Source organism: Plectrocnemia conspersa, unplaced genomic scaffold (assembly GCF_051122295.1).
Source record: "Plectrocnemia conspersa isolate PC_06_02 unplaced genomic scaffold, ASM5112229v1 ptg000010l, whole genome shotgun sequence".
Taxonomy (NCBI): Eukaryota; Metazoa; Arthropoda; class Insecta; order Trichoptera; family Polycentropodidae; genus Plectrocnemia; species Plectrocnemia conspersa.
The window spans coordinates 6,995,263-7,016,222 of NW_028277174.1; the positions used below are offsets into that span (position 1 = coordinate 6,995,263).

At 31.1% G+C, this 20,960-nt stretch overlaps 1 protein-coding gene across 4 annotated transcripts in view; it reads left to right on the forward strand.

The window, feature by feature from the left end:
* Positions 1 to 817: 817 nt before the first annotated feature.
* The window catches only part of LOC148230509 (protein-L-histidine N-pros-methyltransferase), a 174,347-nt gene continuing 154,204 nt past the window's right edge, over positions 818 to 20,960 (forward strand). The window contains exons 1-3 of one of the 4 annotated variants that reach the window (XM_088194099.1): positions 818 to 1,090; positions 1,154 to 1,379; positions 8,131 to 8,271. In XM_088194099.1, coding sequence (XP_088050225.1) covers positions 1,266 to 1,379; positions 8,131 to 8,271 — 255 coding nt within the window. In that variant the 5' untranslated portion in view covers positions 818 to 1,090; positions 1,154 to 1,265. Of the gene's footprint in view, positions 1,380 to 8,130; positions 8,272 to 20,960 lie in introns of all 4 variants that reach the window. The other 3 variants (XM_088194098.1, XM_088194101.1, XM_088194100.1) reach the window with 3 other exon arrangements.

The window sequence follows — 20,960 nt, forward strand, 5'->3', positions numbered from 1 at the left end:
TTCAATGAGATAAGTCTCCTTGATTAGGCGGCTTCCATAAATTATGTCACAGGTTTTTCGTGAAAATTTAACCCTCCCTCCCACCTATGTCACAAGGTGACCCCACCACTACCATCGTGCGTTACGTCACAAAGCCACAATATCATAGGTAGTTTAAGATATGTATTTGTGTAGAAGCGATGTTGCTGAATAATTTCTTTCACAAGTTCTATATAATGATAATAGAAAATGTAGTTGATATTCATAAGCATATATTGTGAATAAATCACAAGATGACACATATAACTTGATGAATTATACATTATATTTCTGTTTTAGGAAAATTGTTTTAATAAAAAAATCAATTAATAAAAATACATTAGGCTTCCTTATAATCAAATTCAAATTTAAAAAACTTCACCCCCCCCCCCTCCTCCTTGTCACAGACTGTCACTAATCCACTGACCCCCTCCCGCTATAAACCTCTGAAATCATATATAAAATCCGCCTTACACATTAGTTTATATTTGTTTAAAAGTGAAGATCGTTACTGATTTATATTTATAGTATATGATTTTAATTTTAATGTTTTATTCTGACTGTCTGACAAAAAGCTGAAAATGTTATTATTAGCTATAAAAAAATATTTAATAAAAAATAATTTTTAATCATAATTTAACATTGAAGATTTTAACCGATCAACGATGATATAATATTAAAATTTAAATAAATTAAAAAAACAAAAAAATAATGTATACAAACAGAACGATAAAAAAAGATTCGCGAACATAACCTCGTACTTTTCTGTCGCTACAGTGGCGCCTCTGGTGGCCAGGGCGAGAAGCTTGTTGACGTTTCGCTTTTACGTCAACCTCGCAGTGATTCCTCTCCGTATTATCCAAAATACACATCGCCGCTAACATTAAACATCAAAAATAACCAGGTTAACATTGTAAACGACCAATCTGTACATAATTTGCGCAAATCGCGCCATATATTGCACAACATCCTGTGTTTACTTTCCGCGTTGACAGTTGAGGTTATGTTTTGATATCGCCAATTTCGTCCGCGATATATCGCTAAATCTGACATAAACGTCGTATAAAACAGGGTATAAACCGTTTAGTGTTCAATACTTATGATGTCTCAATATATTACACATGCATTCTTGTAGCGCAAACGTATACAACCATTTCATAAACACTCCTTTACACTGTGAAGTATTAAATAATAAAAATCAAATCGACGCATTTAAATACGGAGAGGAATTGATAGACTGCAGTAAAATGAGCGTTAAAAGCTTGAGCGGTGGAGTGTTCAGACCGAGAGGAGCTCTGGCGAGAACTTTATACGACAAACATCAAAACGACTGCAAACTGCGCGACGTCAATAAGCAAGAGGTTAGTAAATTTACTACTAAATATATTCTCATACTGAAGAAATTACACCCTTGGAACACGCTAATCACCCCTCGAACGAATCGTGCAATTTATATTTTTGCTCTATAATTAACGTACATTTTGCTCGCAATTATTGGAAGGTATTTTTTCCTTTGTGAATGTGCTTATTATTTAATTCGCAGTCGAGCGCTCTATCATATCGATTGTCGCCTTATAAAGTTTCTAATAAGGTAAATAACTAGACTGATTATTTTATTATTAATCGCTGCCGTTTATGTTTTATAAAGTGAATAAAAAATCGGCATTATCGGTAATGATATAATTATTTTTATGTACGCCATAAATTGCAAAGGGTAAAATATAGCGTGTCCTGCAATTATATTAAATAATTGCTGGAATAGCGCTATACATAAAAAGGCATATTAAATTAGATAGATTATTTATTAACGACCCTTTTACTAACTGACAGTCACAACATACGTTAAGTTTTATATAAGAAGGAAGAAACTCCACAAAAAAGTCTGTTTTGTCTAGAAAATTATGTGGATATCTTTAAACATTTGATTTAATCCTTGCGTCATTCATATTACTCTCAACAAATCCTGTGGCATCCAGGCCAGCCGAGAGACAGAGAGAGAGGACAAATTCCCGGGACCGTTCTCCTTGAGGACGTTACTCTGAAAAAAATCATAACAGAAATATATTTATAAAAAAAGTAAAAATCGACCTCAAATAATGAATCTGTACTAAACTACAGCTGTTTGAGATGTATGTACTGGTGTATTTCAGGTATACGTTCCTTCAGTCATGTTTATACATATAAGAAATAAAAAGAGCGGAACATTGCCTTAATAAGCACCCACTTTCTAAGTAGTACTTCCACAATAAACATTATTATTACTAAGGAAGAAGCAAAAAAATAACGAAAAATCAAAAACAGCACCCGCTGAATTAAATAAATTTAATGTTTTTATAGATTGTATTATCGGTAATTTGACAACTAGATTTAATTCCTAAAAGAAAATCTAGAAAAAACAATCTCAAATCTATCCCGCAAATATTTTTTAAAATATGCAATTTCATTAAAATCATATCGGAATACATTTTAACCGGTAGATATATATTTTTAGATATATATATATATATATATATATATATATATATATATATATATATATATATATATATATATATATATATATATATATATATATATATATATATATATATATATAAATAAATTATCTAGTAGATGCTAGTAAACTTATATGATATGTATATTCACTTATCATTATTTATTAACATCCGATGTATAAATGTGTATTTTTTAGTAAAAATATATTTTCTGTATGAAGATAAACATGTACAAATAGTAGAACAAATTTCGTGTGTGCAATACCTGCTTTTGTTTTCACTTCGCCAGCCATCCCTATCATAAAAAAGGTGCGGTAGGCCGCGTCGGCGCAATCGTTTCTCTTACATAACAGAATTACTTGGAACTGCTAGGTACCGTTAGATTTTCCCGATATAAAGCAAATATATTTGCGCAAATACGTCGCGCATATCGTACAAAAATATTAAACAAGATACATTAAATTTTTAAAATTTGCGCTGAAATATCGACCGTTGGAATGTTTTGCATAGGTAGTGTTGGCCAATATTTCAGTTCTCTGGTATTAAAGGGATAATATATTAGTTTTTATTAATTTCTCAGCGTAGCGCCTATTAGTAAAGCACTTTTTGTAGTTGTTAAATCGTGGTATCAATGTTCGGCGATATTCAGCTGTGGGTTATTCGGTATTATTGTGTATTCTTTCATATCGCATACACGAGCCGTCCAGCTTCTTAAGAAGCTCGCCAAACACAAAGATGATTTCGGCGATAGCTACAAGGAACTTGAACATTTTATTCGGGATGATACACATATGTTTTATAAAAAAAGATGATACATTTTTATTTAAAAGTTTATTCAATAAAATTTACATGCGTTTAAATATCGATTTGTAGGATTTCACAAAGAAAAATAGAGTATAAAAATGCGATAAAATGCTTTGATGAAAAATCAGCTTTGATAAACCTCACTTTAGATGAATATTGTCTTATAAAATTTGATACAACCAAAACTTTAAAATACCAATTGTAAAAAATTAAAATACCAATTGTAAAAAAAATATTGAAAAGCAATTGAAATCGAAATTAAAAAAAAATAATATTTATTTAAATTACATGTTAAACAAATTAATATAAATATAAATGCATTCAAATAAATCATTTCGATATTTAATGCACTTGTTGGGCCCGTAGCAACGAACAAACGAAAAAATATCAAAACACAAGATCGAATCAAATACGACGCAACTGAAATATCTGTGGTGGTTGAGATAAGGTCAAGATTACGCCCAATTAGAAAAAGATAATTCAAAATACAGCAAAACACTTAATTAAAAACAAGGTACAATATAATGGTTTATAATTTTTAGTTTATAATAGAAAATAATTATATAGATAAAATAAAACTAACAGTGATTACTAAGTAAAAAATTAAATAAAAATGTACGTATGAGTTTATTTTTGAAATGTTTAATGAAATTAGGTTGCACAAAGGCCAATATGACGCAATCAGGAAATCTGCCAAGTCATGACGGTCAAATTTGTACTAAATAGATAAATAAATTATAACCTTTTTATAATTCAAATTTTATTTATAATCATAAAATATATTCGTTTTCAATGTCTCCACATAGTTTAATCATATAGAATTAATTTGCAGTGTTGTTACATATAAAAAATGATAGTAGTCGTCAAACTCCTAATCTAAAATAGTCAAATATGAATAGCATAGTGAATTTTTGAAGGACCAAAAATATATATTTACACACGATTTATTAATGTTAAAATTAATTATTTATATTTTTTAAATTTAATACATCCAAAGGTAATATATTTTGATGAATTGTAAATGTACTTATTTTTAGATTTTTAATTTCAATGATCATTTTTTTATTTTCTAGATTTTTAATTTCAATGATAAAAACGATATCAACATATTTTAGCATCGAAAACTTCGACTTTTTTCCTGATAGCTTTCAATTGATCAGATTTAATTAAGTGTTGTCCATAAATTAACACTGCAAAACATCACCGCTTGAAAACTATTGCACTTTATTTTGCAAAGATTGTGATAAAATTTGTAGCAACCAAAAGGATTCAAAAATGAAGGTCGTATTTTTACATTTGTTATTATTTTTATACTTTTTCATTATTTTAAACTAGTTTTTTCTAATGTTATTTTCTATCAAAGTACCGTAAAATTAGAGTGCTTTAAAAAACAATGCAAAATAATACCAGCACGATAGACTAATTGTATAAGTCGATGACTAATACCTGAAAGACCTGGATTCAAATCGAGCTCCAGTATTAATCAATTTTTATCGGGATCTAGGAGGACGAAATTAATAATTAATAAATAATTACAATCTTGATCGATCATCACAAATTAAGTTTTATTGATTTTTAATCTCACTTAGTATTAAATAATTAAAATAAAACTGAACTAGGTCATTAATTATTATAAATAGATAATATAGATGTCACTGATTCATAAACTTGATTTCAGTCTGTTGTCCCCAATATATTAATAGTTGTTGATTGTGTTTACCCTGTTGTAATGCCTATTATGTTACAATGAAATATTTACAAAAATATACAAACTCAAAGGTTTATATATTTTTTTTAATTAAACTGCATTTTAAAGACAATGTCGTTATCTAATGAAGCGTTTTATTAAACTTTTTAGCATGTTTTCTTTAAAGTTGTTTTTTCAGATTTTTGTAGTCTGTCTTTTTAGTTTTTTTTAATGAAATGTAATTTATGAAGCAGCATTATAATTAATCCACAAATAAAATGGATCAGTTATATTTCTTGGAATTTGTATCTTTACTTTCCAAATATTACTGCTTACTGAGAAATTTGTTTATTTCAAATCATTATTTGAGCCGATTAGCAAAACATTTTAGTTTTTTTTTTACAAAAAACTGTCATCGATAAACATGACCCTAAAATATAAACGGCCGCTTCTCTGTTTGACTTCTTTGAAATATAAAATCAAGTAAACCGCACGTTGAATTCAATCCTTATTATTCCTGACCATACATAAAGAAACCTCCCACTACTTTGTCGGCACCAAAAAAAAAATACAAAAATAAAAGGGGGTTCATATACAGAAAGCAACAAAGTTTCCGCATCCGGAGTACATAATGCAACGAAGTTAACGTCGCGTCAACCTGCCGAAGTCTTCCTACGTCTCCTCGTTGTTTTTCCCGTCGCCATTATTTCCCGTGGACCCCGACCTCCCGCCCTCCCATTCCCATTGTGGATTGTGTCCCATTTTGTCTACAAAGGCTTAAAAATGTGCACGGGAGCGTGGAAGCCCGCGCCCGTTGTCTCGGGGATAAGCCCCGGACGTACACGTGTGTGTTGTGCCATACCTATGTATGTGCCTAGGATAATGCATTGAATTTACATAAAAGGAGAACCGTGTCAAATTTTAACCTCACACCGCCCTGCACGACGACGACCCGGGGGTGGCCAGACACCCCAGATGTCTTGGGAGTATCGCGCGAGCTCTCGAGTTTCTCGCGGAATGTATGTAAATACGTTTCTGTATACGTACGTATGTCTGTACGTACGTACATACCGCATACGTCTTATTCCATAAAAATGAACCTTCCTCATAAACGCCGTATATTCACTTCTGGGGGGCCTTTCAAATCTCTATTTATACTGTATAAAAAGTGTGCTCGTAAAGAATCGTTCCGATGCGAAAATAATATTTTATCGCGATTCATGACTGAATCGAATGCGTGTTCGTAGGTTTTCCAGCTAATTTTATTACGGCTCGCAAAATATCAATGTATTCTTACCTTTCTTCGTAAATTGTGCGCTTTCTTTACAATTTTATTAATAAAACGTATTTGATCAAATGTTTTGACTGAACAACAACAAAAATATACCAAAGAAACTTATGTACATGTGTAATTTTATATCAATGGAATATAATACATTCATAATTTTAACTTGAACTTTTATATATATTATTTTGACGTCTTACTAATGCTCAAACATTGCCGACTAACAGCAGACTTATTTAATGAGTTTTCTGTGCTACAATATGTGGGTCCATTTGAAATGTTCTTAAAGCAATGCAGGATTTTCCGTTACTATTTATTCCCTTATCAACTAGATTTTATATTTTCCATACCATAAATGCTTTAAAACTTAGAAATAATCAGCATACATTTGGAGAACTGTATTATATTACCCCTAATGAGATAAAATTAAAATTTAATGGATAATGCTGGCTTAAAGCTTTAATTTTATGAGCAAGTAATACTGAAGATCCTAAAATATTTGCAGACAATTCTTGGACTTACCTAAAATGACAGAACAATACATATTTATGAATATCAATATCTGCAATCACTTTTAAAATTACGCAGTCTTGTTGCTGTTTTCATCAAGTGATTTTTGCGAGATAAATTTAAAAACAATCTATAAAAATCAAGTGAACCCGACAGAAAAAATGACTTAATTTTGATAGATGAACATGTGCAATTATCCAGTTACTTAATACATGTATAAATATTTTTTACGTCTATTTTGTGCAGCTGGTTAATCCTTTGGATATTTTTAAACTTGATATCGAATCTTTTCCTAATTAAAATTACAATTTGTGACTAAGGTTACGAAACATTCCGCTAGCAAATAAATATATATCTACACTTTCTTAATTAATTATTCACGACAGTGATCTTAAATAAAATAGCAGTTTATAAGTAAAATTTCCCAAATTTTCATATAATCTAGGTAATTATATATGATATTATAAGTGCCCAAAAAAATTGCGACAAGTTGGAGCTAATTTAACTATATTTGCATATATTGATTCTGAATAATTATTATATAATAATTGATTTTCAACTCATCTTTTAACCCTTGTTCAGAGTCAAAGTAACATAAACCATTTTTTATCTTAATAAATTCACTTTGGTCAACTTAATCCTTACTCGTATTTTGCCATCCGAAGTAAATAACAAATATTTCAAGTTACTTCAATGTATTTGAAAAACAGAACCTGCTCAATATTTTACATTTACTGTTTATTTTTAATGGGTGAATCACTTATTTATCACTCCTAGAGAATCCTCTCATTATTCATGCATATAATACTAATTGCAGATCTTTTAAACTTTCTGCAAAAAAATTCTGTGTCGTTTGTGCATCTAATATTTGCTATTTCTCCTCCTAGAAGCTTTCTTTACGTAAACTTTCTTTAAGTAAAATAAAACGAAAGTGTAAATAGTCATTTCAATGTTTTATTGTGAAGCAATTATTTTACGATCATTATTTATGAATTAAGAATCATTACTCAGATCATATATGAACTTAAAGATTAACAATTATTATTAATAATCTGATCGATCACCTCAGCTTTTTCTAATAGTACTTACTAGGTCCCATAAGAGTAATAATATTTAACAGTAATGAACCGTTGTGCTTGTTTTTTTTATCGAGAGATATGGCTATTAATATATAATAAAACCAGATACCTAACTTAAATCATTATTATATTTTAATAGTCGCTTTTTTACGCAACTACTTACCATAACCATTCACTTCACACACATGCACACATTGCTGTCAATTATTCCCGCAATGATATATCGTAACGTATGTAATATATGTATTTCAGATTTCATCAGCCAATCGCGAGATTGATCTATTGAAACCTCGCCGCTACTATTCAAATATCTCTTTCATCCACCGGTCCAGTCCAATAGCGCTCCAATCTCGTTCAATCGCATCACAATCTTTCGACTCTTTTGATGATAAGGTATTTTTCTTCACGTCAACTTTGCGCCATTATGCTTTTCGGGCCTAATCTCGTTCGGGACTGACCCGCGCGGTTTTCTCTTCGCATTTATGAAAATACGACTTCGTTGTAACGGACAAGCGCTGCCGGTGTCGCCTCGATTAAAGCCCGCCCGTGTCGTTTGTTACGACGCCATTTCTTTTATTCAACCCTTTTTCGGGTGTTTAAATACGCGCTCGCGTAAAATACGCCCATGGCAGAGGGGGCGTAATGATATGTGTATAGCTTTTCTTTAGATTTTGCGAGGGTGTGTGTGGCAAAAAGGAGATAAGGGGTTGGGGCCGTACGCAAATATGTTCTCGTTATGAGACAGAAGAATATATCGCCCAGAGAATAGGTAAAGGAGCGGTACACCGCTAACACTGCGGTCACAAAAATTAAAATATATAGCGAGTGTGCAGAGTACTTATAATATATATCATGTGTGAGATTTACTGAGATTAAAACACATATGAAAATAGTGTACACTCTATACGATAATACAGGCCAATCTAACGTTATACAGCCATTTTCATCTTCAATGATATTTTTAAAAACTAGCATGGATATTTCACGTCTTCCGTTCCACATTATAAATTTCGGCCTATTAATATTTATTCTGCTTAATAATTTTGGGTGTCCTATTTCAATATGACTACAGATCAGCCTCAAAGCCATCGACACTGTGTGCTTTGTATGATCACCCAGTACAAGCTGTATCCAAGTGCATGATACAATTGGCTCACTTTACATAAAAAAAAAGCTATTTAGATAGCTGTACATAAGGGAATATAAATATTATTCATTCATATTTCCCAAAAAAATCCCTACAAGGTATGCTATATAGGAGATATGACTCGAGTTGTGTCGATGAGTGTACTTAGGAAATCACTTCTTCAAGGTACTGGTAGGATATATACACAATCTGAGTTTTTGTGTCATCTAATTACCAGCGCTTGCATTTCCGAATATTAGTTGAAGTGCTGCACTTAAGAACAAGAGTATTGGACAGCACCCTAATAAGCACAACTATCTGACTTTTCAACCATGTATTAATTTTCTCTCGTCTATGTATTAAGTACTGATTTTTTCCTTTGGCGTAAAGCTCCTTTGCCCTGTATTTAAATGTATTTATTTATTTGGTAAGCAAACACCCATGTTAAAAATGTAATAATGTAATCATTCTTAAGTCAATAATTATTGTATTAATATTTTTTGCTGACTAACAAATATTAAAAAGGTCGAAGCAAAATGTTAACAAATCGTATTTCCTAGAGTTGGTCATAAAAATTTAATTTAAAACAATCTTTACGGAGTGTTAATCAGAAACCTCTATCCCTTTTCGTAATACCTGCTCTAAATGCAGCTGTGAGTTTAGCAGATTAAAACCAATACTTGCTTTCAAAAATGCAGCAATTTAATTTTTAACCAAAAATTTTAATTTTTTTAAAAGAAACACTGTTGATTTTTGTATATATACATACAAGTACAACATTTTTTCGTGCGTAAACAAATAAAGCTAGAGAGGCACGGTTTGATGCACGTATGTAGGTGATTCTAATGCACGTGCTTGAATTTTTTTCTGTTAACTCGCGAGAAATTATAGTCGGATACTTTTTGAACAAATTTCATATATATAATGTATAAATGATGATTAATTTATATTGGTTTACATATCTACTTGATATGAAGTAAATATACTACTAATTTTTTTGTGAACTGTATATTCCGTTAACAATATTGTTTTATTGCATATCTTTTAAATATATTTTATTTCTTCCACTTTAATTTCATATGTATATATTTAACTAGATTATATGGAGTTAATAGAAACTAATTTTAGATATGGCTTACCGTATTTTAAAAGCAGATCTGTTCAAAACTTATTCTAGTTACATATAATAAAATAAAGAAACTGAATATGTCATAAATAGGTAGATAAATAGATATAACCCATATCTATCATACATAGATATGGATTATATTTTATTTTGAATATACGTAGTTTTTTGTAATGTTTTCTTTATAAACAAAAGTCGTAAACATTTTATATAAAACATAAACATACATACCTGGAAAAGTTAGAGCTAAATATTATATATTTAGACTAGTGCTTAAACAGCATATGCAGACTTCTAGAAAATAAAGTTCGAAGAAGTATTTTTTTCTTTTTATTTGCTATTTCAATATGTTTTGGTCCACTCAGTATGCCTGTAAAAACCTAACATACACAAACTCACCTGTCTGTATTTATCCAGGAATCTGTGTCGGTGTATGTGTAACAGATAATGCATTATTAATAAAATCTTATATGTGAGCAATGAATCGGGTTTACGACATTTTAGTGTAACGCTCCGAAAGTGTCTCTACATTAGGAGTTTAGATATAAACATGGCACGGATGAGAGTGGATGGGCACGGGGGCGCAGCCCCTCGGCTGCACCCTTTGCCCTCCCCCATCCCTTCTCGCAGCCTCCTTACACCTACCGCCGCGAGATACATCGAAGGAATACGAGTAAAAAGCATTCGATTTCAATCGAAGCCTCTACACGCGGACGACATATTACACGCGACATAAGGACCCCACACTCGTCCCGCATATTTAATATGTATTTCTATGTCGTATATTATTATTTTTCTATGTATGTGCTTACATAGCCATGTATTTACTATTTTAATGATACATTTATTTTATGAATATGGTTCTTACTTCATATCCACAATTAAAAATATGTGTATATAATTTGTAATATATTATAAAGTGTGTCTTATTTTCATTTAATATAGTTCTGGGATAATATTGTTTTTGGCAGTGTAGCGCAACTTTTTTATACTGATTTGATTTGCTGCAAAATGTTATGATACTTTACTAATAAAATTAAAAGTATTTATAAAAAAATAAAATAATTAATGAACATATCTATTTGTTCGATTGCACTTGGCTAGTGGGCCGCAATTTTCGCCGCTTATGTAGATACATTCACTAACATTGTTCCCAGCTATTATTCTATATAAGATAAAATATATCTGCAATGGAAAAATTCAGATTTTTGTATAAAGCTTGTAAAAATTAAGAGGTTTCAAGAACGACGAATAATGCATTCACCTGAGCAAATTTGCTGACCGCGTAGTGGAGTTAACTGCTTTAAATACTCTTTCCATAATCATTATTTCATATTATATAATATTCTTTATTTTTGCTCTTATATATAACATGTTTTTTAATAGTCCGAACCGATCTCTTCGAAAGAGTTCATAGTGTCTATCGTATTCTCACGCCAATTATTCTCGGGTCATTCCTTCTTCTACGGTCTGGTTAGTTCCTCAGGGGGCTCCCAGAGGCGAGGGGCAGCGGCCCACCTTTCCCCCCTTTCTCATACATGTGCGGCAGTAGAATTTGGCACGTGTAGGAGGCACTTGAAATAGACGAAACGAAATTCAAATATGTGCCTTCTTCCTTTCTCCTCGCCGCCACCCATGGCCAACCCCGGCATACCGTCAGAGTCTTCCCGCCCCCTTAAATCTCACCCCCCGGGGGCTGTTCCAGCTTCACCCCGTGTATGCTAATACGATATTGATTCTTTTATTTATATGCCTATAATATGTGCTTGATACGAGATTCGGAGGAGCGGCGACAGCGCCGGCTTCGAATTCAATTAAGCTTCCTCGAACTTGTTTCTCGTATAATTTCACCCTCTCGCTGGGAGGCTTCTGAGAGATCTGCGCGGCCCTGGTGGCGTTTGATAAATACCCTGATGGAGAAGCCACTTGTCAATCGCTCAGAGATTGGATTTTGATTAATTCGACGCGTATGCAAGCTGATGCGGCATTTTGGCAGGGTATCAGGCGTGCGATCATTATTTTATATATTTTCTTAATATGTAGGTACTACGAAAAACGGTCCATAAGAGTACTTTTCGCATATTTTTTTCTAACAAATTGAACTTTAACGTATATTAAACATTCGCTAAAAAACCTTTAAAATATTTTTATATTTTTAATGCATCACTTCAAAGTATTTATTGCTCAACAGGACTCTGTTCCTAGCAAAAATTTATTTTAGAGCAGCTTTCGCTATCATATTTATTTTATGAAAATAATATGATATTTTTACTTAAATATATTTATTTAACTTATATATAATATAAGAATTTCATGATGAATCATATATAAACTCTTCTATATTTTTATTAAGCACCCTAAATCATCTTACAATTCCAACACTCGACAACAAAGTAAAAGCCGAGCGTTGTTGATTATTAAGACCCCTCCGTCATTATCGAGTTAGCGTCCGTGGGTAAACCGAGGAGTAGATCTCTGCGATCTTAACACGAACGAAGGGGTCACTCTCGGTTTCGTTACTCATTGTATAATTGCTGACAATCACTGCACTGTAGCAAGCGTGATTTATCCTGTTAGCTTGAATTATGTCCTTTAGATTGCACACTTCCGGCTTTCGAAAGGACTCGAACGACAAACGCCCGCATTTAACGCTCAGCATTTTAAAACTAACAACGCACAATTTGGACGAATTTACATTGTATAATACGTTGACCCGGTGCTGATTGATTTCGACAATACAATAATAAACTTATACGTATCAGTGACCGGCGTTAATAAGTTAATAAGTTACTCTATTGATGCATTAATTATAGATCGATATATGACTCTTGCGGTTATTATCATCCAACCACCAAACTATGCTGTCTCCCACCTCTGATGAAAGTGCATATCTTAGATCTTATGTTCACTCCTGATCTCATAATCTGTAATAAAGGCTTAACTTCCTATTCTATGTATGCTATGATGATCTTAATATAGTAATAGCCGCGATGTTACTTATTTTGTTGAATATAATTAATATTTATTTGCTGATTATATTCGAATTTAATAATATTTTAGCTTACTCATTGCTATCAATATTATGATGAATATACATTTGACAACTTTATAAGTATGTTTTATGTTCTTAACTTAAATAAATTACTCCCCAAATATATTGATTAATTATAATATATTTTTTATATAAAGTTTGTTTTGTATTCTTTGCACCCCCCGTATAAAAAAACCTCACAAACTATTTTTCTCGCATACTATTTAAAAAAAACAATTCTAAACACTATCCCCCGAGAATTCGCATATTAAATTCCTACCCTTCGATATGTGTAGCTTCTCAATATTGTCTCATTTTCCTACGCATATCATTCCTTCGCAGTACAACCATCTCGTTCTCCGCCATGAATATAATAATAATGGTTTTCAATAATAGAAACGATTGACAAAAAATGTCTTGAAATATAAACGTAGATAATAATAAAAAAATATACATTTTCATATTATGTGCATAAATTTGTATCAAAATGTAACATAAACGACATTTTAATTCGATTAAAATACACAGAGCGAGAGAGAGAAAGAGTTACAATGCGCGAGAACCTTCCCAACAGCACATAACCTGACATTCAAGATCAAATAAGCAATTTTCTCCCACGTTTTCCCGTCTTTCCCGATAAAATTTACGATAATGATTGTCAGTGTTCGAACGCCAAACACTCCCGTACAAGAACGTAAACGAATAATTTTTACTGTATTTCCGTAGACATATGTATCCATCTACAATGCATTACATTGTATATACATATGTATACGTACTGTAATATAGAATAAAAAAGATGTTGAGATTACTGGATAAGATTCTTAATGCAACTACTTAATATGTTATTTAAGTAGTAACTATTTAATGCTTGAGTCTAATTGAATAAAATACCTCAACAATTAAAAGGCGCTATACATTTTTTAATTAACAACTACCATTACGATATTAAATGCGCATTAAAAATATATTTAATAAAATGCTGCAGTAAATGTTGATAAGCAGATTTTAAAAATTTGCATTATCAATACAAAAAATATTTTTGTATAGACTTGATTGTCTTATTTTCGCTAGTAGAAATATATATCTACTGGTAAAAATGTATTTGGACACATTAACTGTAATATTTATACATCGGATGTGAATCCGATGTATAAATGTCGATTTTTCAACAATCGTTTTTTTCTCCAATTATAGCACATTTAATTAACTTTGAAGTGCCAGAGCCAGTCCAAACTCACCTTATTCCCTGAATTATGAAATATGTTTATGGTGTAATAATTTTAAATATTTGTATCTTCACTGCTGTAATCCTATTGAAAACAAAAAAAAACGTTAATGACTATTACCGATGACAAGGTGCAGGTCGTTGCAGTCCAAAATTGAGCCCATGAAAGGGATGAAAAATACCCAATACAGTTTTGTAATCCACCGCTTTCACTGTTTCGTCGATCAAGTAAATTCCTTCCATTCCGAAATATAATAAGCACCCCCAAATTATTAGACTGTATTTCGCACAGTTAAATGGAGTCATTTTTCGCCACCTTGACGACGAACGTAGTGCACCCTCTGCTCAGAATTTATTTTACTCTCATCAGAGAGTGAAATTAATTTATCTTTTTTGTCGAAAGTATGATTCAAAAAGTCGAAAAAAATATTCGAATTTCGCACAACTCTATAAAGAAATGTTTCGCTGTATCTTTTACTTTGAACACGAATTGTCTTATAGAAGAGCGTCATTCTTGTTCAATCCATAACAGTCCAGCTATTGTGACGACCGGTCCATTTGATTCGCGTCAGACGCATTTCTATGGTCAATAACGGTGTTTTGGAAGGTATACGACTACAAATATCCATTTCCGTAAGACGCATTTAAGGGTGGTCCAGATTTTCATTTTTATCAAAAGATTCGCGAATACTCAATAGTAATATTTACAGCTCCATTTCGAATATTCAATATACTAGTACGTTTTTCAACTATTCGTAATTCGAATATTTGTTAAATTATTCGTTCATATATGTAGAATATTTAGAATTTTTTTTTTTAAATAAATAGTAAATAGTCTTTGTGTATTACAACAACGCAGGTAGTCACGTTTTTTTTATGTACTGTTGCGTTATCTACAGCCAAATCGTACAATTTTTGTTTTGCGAAATTTATCTTCTTATCATAATGTTTTTTTAATAGCCATGACTATAACCACTAATAGCCGATAATCAATTTAATAAAAAAAACTTTTTTTGTTGCTGAAATTCCAGAAAATACTTATATTTTCAAGCAGTTATATACGTGTATTTATTTTTTTATATTATTTAAATTTTCGAATAATAGAAAATAAAATGTTTAAAGTAATTTATTACTGTAATGTTCATTCGAGTTGTAGTCTTTTAGCAGCAGATATAATTAAAATTAAACTTTGTACTGCTTAGTCTTCATTATTTTCATTGTTTTTATACCATGTTTAGGAACTTGTATTCATTATTCTAACTGTATTTTTTTATTCTTATCGTTATCAACACTATTTCGCTAACAGTGCATCTTTCATCTATTATTATGTTGTTTTAAAACATAATATAGTTGTATCTGCTATGTGAATCCGTCAATGCAGGCAACCCGGAAAACGCATGGTATAATTCCGAACAAATTATTCTTAAATGTCTTACATTTTAACATCAGATAACTCGCCGTTATCTCTCGTTTGATCATGTGTGTGTGTACAAGTGACATGACACGAATTCCTTGCCAGCGTTTAGAGCAGAGTGTGTTGTTGTTACATTGAAAGCAATTAGGTTTAGGTTCCCGGGCGGCCATTTCCCGGGCACGCAATAACATGACACCCGAAATTATGTATATAAATTAATCAATTAGACTGATTCGGAGCGGGCGAGCGAGCCGACGATTAACGGAAATAACTAGTTAACTAAATTAACCGTTTAATTTAACGAATGGATAGCCGAGATTACTGACGGAGACGAAAGCGACCGCCAAACTAAGGTCAGCGGACGGACGTCGAATTGAATTTATTTATTTATATTATTTACAATTAATCTACAATACTTGCTGTTTCAATCTGTGATACCGTTGAGATGAATATCTCAATCAAAATTAGCCAATAATAGTTGATTAATAAAACATAGTATACGCAGATGTTCACGACGAGTAGAGAGAAATTTCCCGAATGATTTAATCTGAATCTATAAAAAATATAACCGGCAATTATGATTGTAAAACCGGCAATTAAATGTAAATGAATCGAAGATATATGGAAATGTTATAAAATCAAACCGATCGGCTGTCGGTTGCCAAAGGGCTCAAAGGCGTCGCAATTAAATATATGATATACATATAGTATTATATTCCTACCAAAACGGGTTTTATTGTCATAATAAAGTCAAATCGATTTTTTCCAGCACTGGTCGTCCAATAAATAAATAACTTAATTTGCTCCGTCCTTCTGAGTAACACTAATTTGTTTATAAGAAATATGATATGATTAGTCTCAATAATAACTGACCAATAATTATTTATTTTTGTTGTTGGTAAAATTTGAGGATCGTTAATTTAATAATACATCGTTAATTATTATAATACATCGGTAATTAAATTACACTGAAATACGTAGATGATAAGCGAAACAAGTAAAAAAGTCACTAACATAAGTGTTTATTTTTGCGTGTCGAGTTACGAGAGTTTAGGTAGAGTAATATAATCTAGCCAAGCGGTGATTGTGGGTTATGATTCTCATCAATGAAAATGCATTGATGAAGAGGAAGTTGATAGTTTAAAATAAAAACTATTACGATTTTCGGTACTAGTGCTTAACAAGTATAATCAAAAGTTCATAAAAAGCATATTGTAAATCAGTGCTTACAATAAAACCAATACTCGTAAATGGTCATTCATAACTTTCATTATCCTCTTTATAAATTATTCTCCTAATATGAAGACTCCTCAAAACGTTAGACGTTAAAAAAGTAAGAACGCGATGCAATCCGTGGCCAGTATTGAAAAAAGTACTATTTATTATATTCACGCAATAAATAATAAACATATATATTTGCCTAGACAGGTATGTATGTGAAATTTGCTTTGTTCTATAAAGCTCAGCATTTTTACGCCACGTTTAAAATAAAAATATAATTTTTCTTGTTAAATACATTATAGATATTCTCTATGAACTCAATATTATAGAATTTTTAATACCTAATATATTATAATATATGACCTATCTGGATTTTAATTAATCATAACGATATATATCAGTGAGATTAGAAAAATATAGTTGAACCTAAACTTTGATGATCGATCGGAATTATAATTATATAATAAAAACGAAATTTCAAAACAGTTATTTCCTTATGAGGTTCAAACCTAGGTATTTCACACTTTAGCACTGGGTCATGTAAATTCAAATAATTTGTATATTTTTTTGAAAACGCGGGTGACGCGTATTCGCGTCGTTTGTTATTAGAAACTTTAATTGCTTAAAAATGCAGTTCTACCTTTCAACAATACTTAAATAAATATAATATTACGATTTTTATAATTCATAAAATATGTCATTAATATTGACAAAATTTCTTCATTTGCGTTTTGCGTTGGTATTTCCTGTCTCATATTTTTTTATAATTTAGTTCATTTTTATTATTTTTTGACGGTTCAAACAATGTTATGTGTTTTAATTCATAAATAAATGGCAATCAAAAAAATGTCAGCTAAAGTAATTAATTTTATTTCAATGATTTTTAAACTATTTTATACAAAACGATTCACGCTTCTTGTAAAATTTTAAAACAGCCAGTGTTAAATTAAAAGTTATATAAAATACTATACATAATATACTCTATACTAAATATGAATACAGGTATTTTCACGCAACGCATAATTAACTATTTTATTTTACTTTTACAATCACAGTCATGTCATTAACCGTTTCATGTACGTATATAAAAAGATGGAATCGTAAATATTTTTTATACATTTGTATTATATATAATCTTTATTTTATCGAGATATTTTTCATTTTTTAATGGTTTTTAATTATTTATATACATATGTATATTTTGGTGTGATATAACACATTTTTATATTAATTCAACAAACCTAAACTTATACAGCTTTAATTTAATAATCGGTAAATATAGAATATTTTTTACTTTTAATACCACATAAATTAAAAACACATCTAATTATCTACAATAACTTCGTATTGTTAATAATCGCATAATACGATTATTATTATTTATTTTGCCTTTTTGTTCTGCACGCCGTCGTTGTTCGCATAACAGAAAATAGTATAATTTAATAAAACTATGGTTTTAATGTTAGTTACCAAATAGATTAACAGTGTGTGTAAAAGTAGAATAGGTAAAATTTCAGCATAGTACAATTTAAAATTGCTTTTTTATTGCCAAAGCGCAAATCAGTTTTATTTTAAAATAATTCGCGTTATTCATTAAACTAAAGTCGCTACCAAAGATACTTTTAGCAATTATTTAAATATAACTACATAATTTATAAATATTTATATACAAAATATATTTACAAAACTAATATTCTTTGAAATCTGCAATGAAAGCATCTAACCCAAAACAAGCCCATATAGCTAACTAGTTGTTAATTATTATTAATTTATTCCAATGTTTATGTCCATGTTGCTTTCTTTTTTTTTATTTATTTTTGCAAACTTAATGTTCATGTGAAATAATGAATCGTTTTGATTAGTGCTATTTTTCACAGAATTTTTAAGCTGATTAATCTATTATAAAATCATACTTTTTGCCAAGACTTTTTTGTTAGGACTGGTTTTGTCAATCGTAGGATTGTCGAAACAAATATATTTTTAAATTTATGTTTTTGTTAAGACTTGTTTTGGCAACCCTAGGGTTGCCAAAACAAGTATTAAAATTTGTTAAAAATGTATGCTTTTAAAACAATATTGCTTAATTAGAAAATAAAAAAAAATATTTTGAACTCCCTACGTGCGAAACGACGGTAATGCAAACAACAAAATCAAACCCGGGGATCAAATGATTTGATTTAATTGAGCCGACAATGGGTTTTGAATGCAAGCAATGAAGACGATTGTATCTGGCCGTATTATTCATTTAACAATCAATCGTCTTTAATTTGAGCCTTGAGCGATATCTTACGGGTTTGATTGTATCGCACACTCGACTCGCTAATACCGTCCCCGCCATCATCTTCATCATCATCAGCATCATCAGCGCACAGAATATGACTGTCACTGTACCAATAAAGAGGCAATTGTCGTGTCCAGACCTTTAATTCTGAATTGGTCCTAATTGGATCGGTGTAATCGTTGCGCCGGCATCGTTGGCTCATTGGCGAAAGATATTCTTATCCATTTATAATATATTGGACATAATAAAAAATATATAATTCAACAAACCTCAAAATTATGGATCGAAAGGCGAGGCTTCCTCTGTAGCTTTGTGTTGTTGCTCTTGATGCAGATCTATTAGTTCTTCGGTGGTCAGCTCCTGGCTATGTTTCTCTATCAACTCCTAAATGTCGTCCTCTTTCAATTCTAGTCCCATGTTCCATCCCAAGGACACAATTTCATCGACAATTGCCGGCAAACTTTTCACCAAGCAGAATTGAGAATCCACCCCATGCTTTATCTATGATCTTGTATCTATTCTGGAATAATTGAGTGATGTAAGAAGTGAGAAACTTGACGTTAATGAACTCGAATTTCTCTAGTAAGTCGTATTTAAGAATTTTTCAAAAACGTATATCTTCACTACAAGAAGAAACATCGACTTAGTTGGGAAGAAAGTGACGCAATACGTACTGATTTTATTGCAAAATTAAAATTGAACAAATTAAATTGCTTGTAAACTAAAGTTCCATTGTATTTATTATACAAGATTGAAAAGTTTTTTAAATTTAAATCCTAAAAACCGAACTTTTTCAATTATATTTTTGTCATTAAATGAAGTCCATGTGAGTGTGAGGTTGAAATCTACAATCACCATATCCTTGCCACCCCATCCACCCATACTACGGTATCACCAAACACACATACACACACTAGGTCATGCATACTCACCCAGGGAAACAGCAGCCGGAGAGAAATTCCATTAAAACGCGGAATGGGGATCTAATTTAGTAAACGGGATAGCATGTATGAGGATTGGAAAATTATAATAAGGGTTCAAACGCACGCGATAAAGAATTGATCTAAGTTCAATTTGAAGTCAACCGAGTGTTGGCACTTTTCAATTTTTTCCCATCAAAGGGAGAATTCAATTTGCGGAATGTCGCGCGAGACGTAATTTCCTCCGTTTTTCATACAGGGCGCGCATTAATTTTCCAATTGATGATACTGCCTCGGGGACGTAGTGCTATTTCACTTTGAACAGTGAACCTAATCAATAGTTAACCTAAAATAGAATATATAAATATAATAATATATCCCAATAAATTACAGTTTACAGTTGTAGATACACAATATGTAAACTGTTGTTCCTTTAATAATATATTCTTTTACATTAGGAGAAAAGGAAGCGATGAAAACACATGTAAACTATTGAACGTATACCTCAATAGAGATATTGCAGTGGTCGACAGCGTAAAAAGATAAACCAGAATTCAAAAGCTCTGTCTGTGAAATTCTAAAAGCCGATACGGAGCATGTTATCCGAACTGGGCTTTAGTTTTTATGGTTGAAGTATGTTTCGATTTAGCGAGTAGGTTTTAACACTATTTAGTTATAATATAATGCTTTAATCCAGTGAATTATAGTTTTTAAATATCCCCATTTTAAACTTCG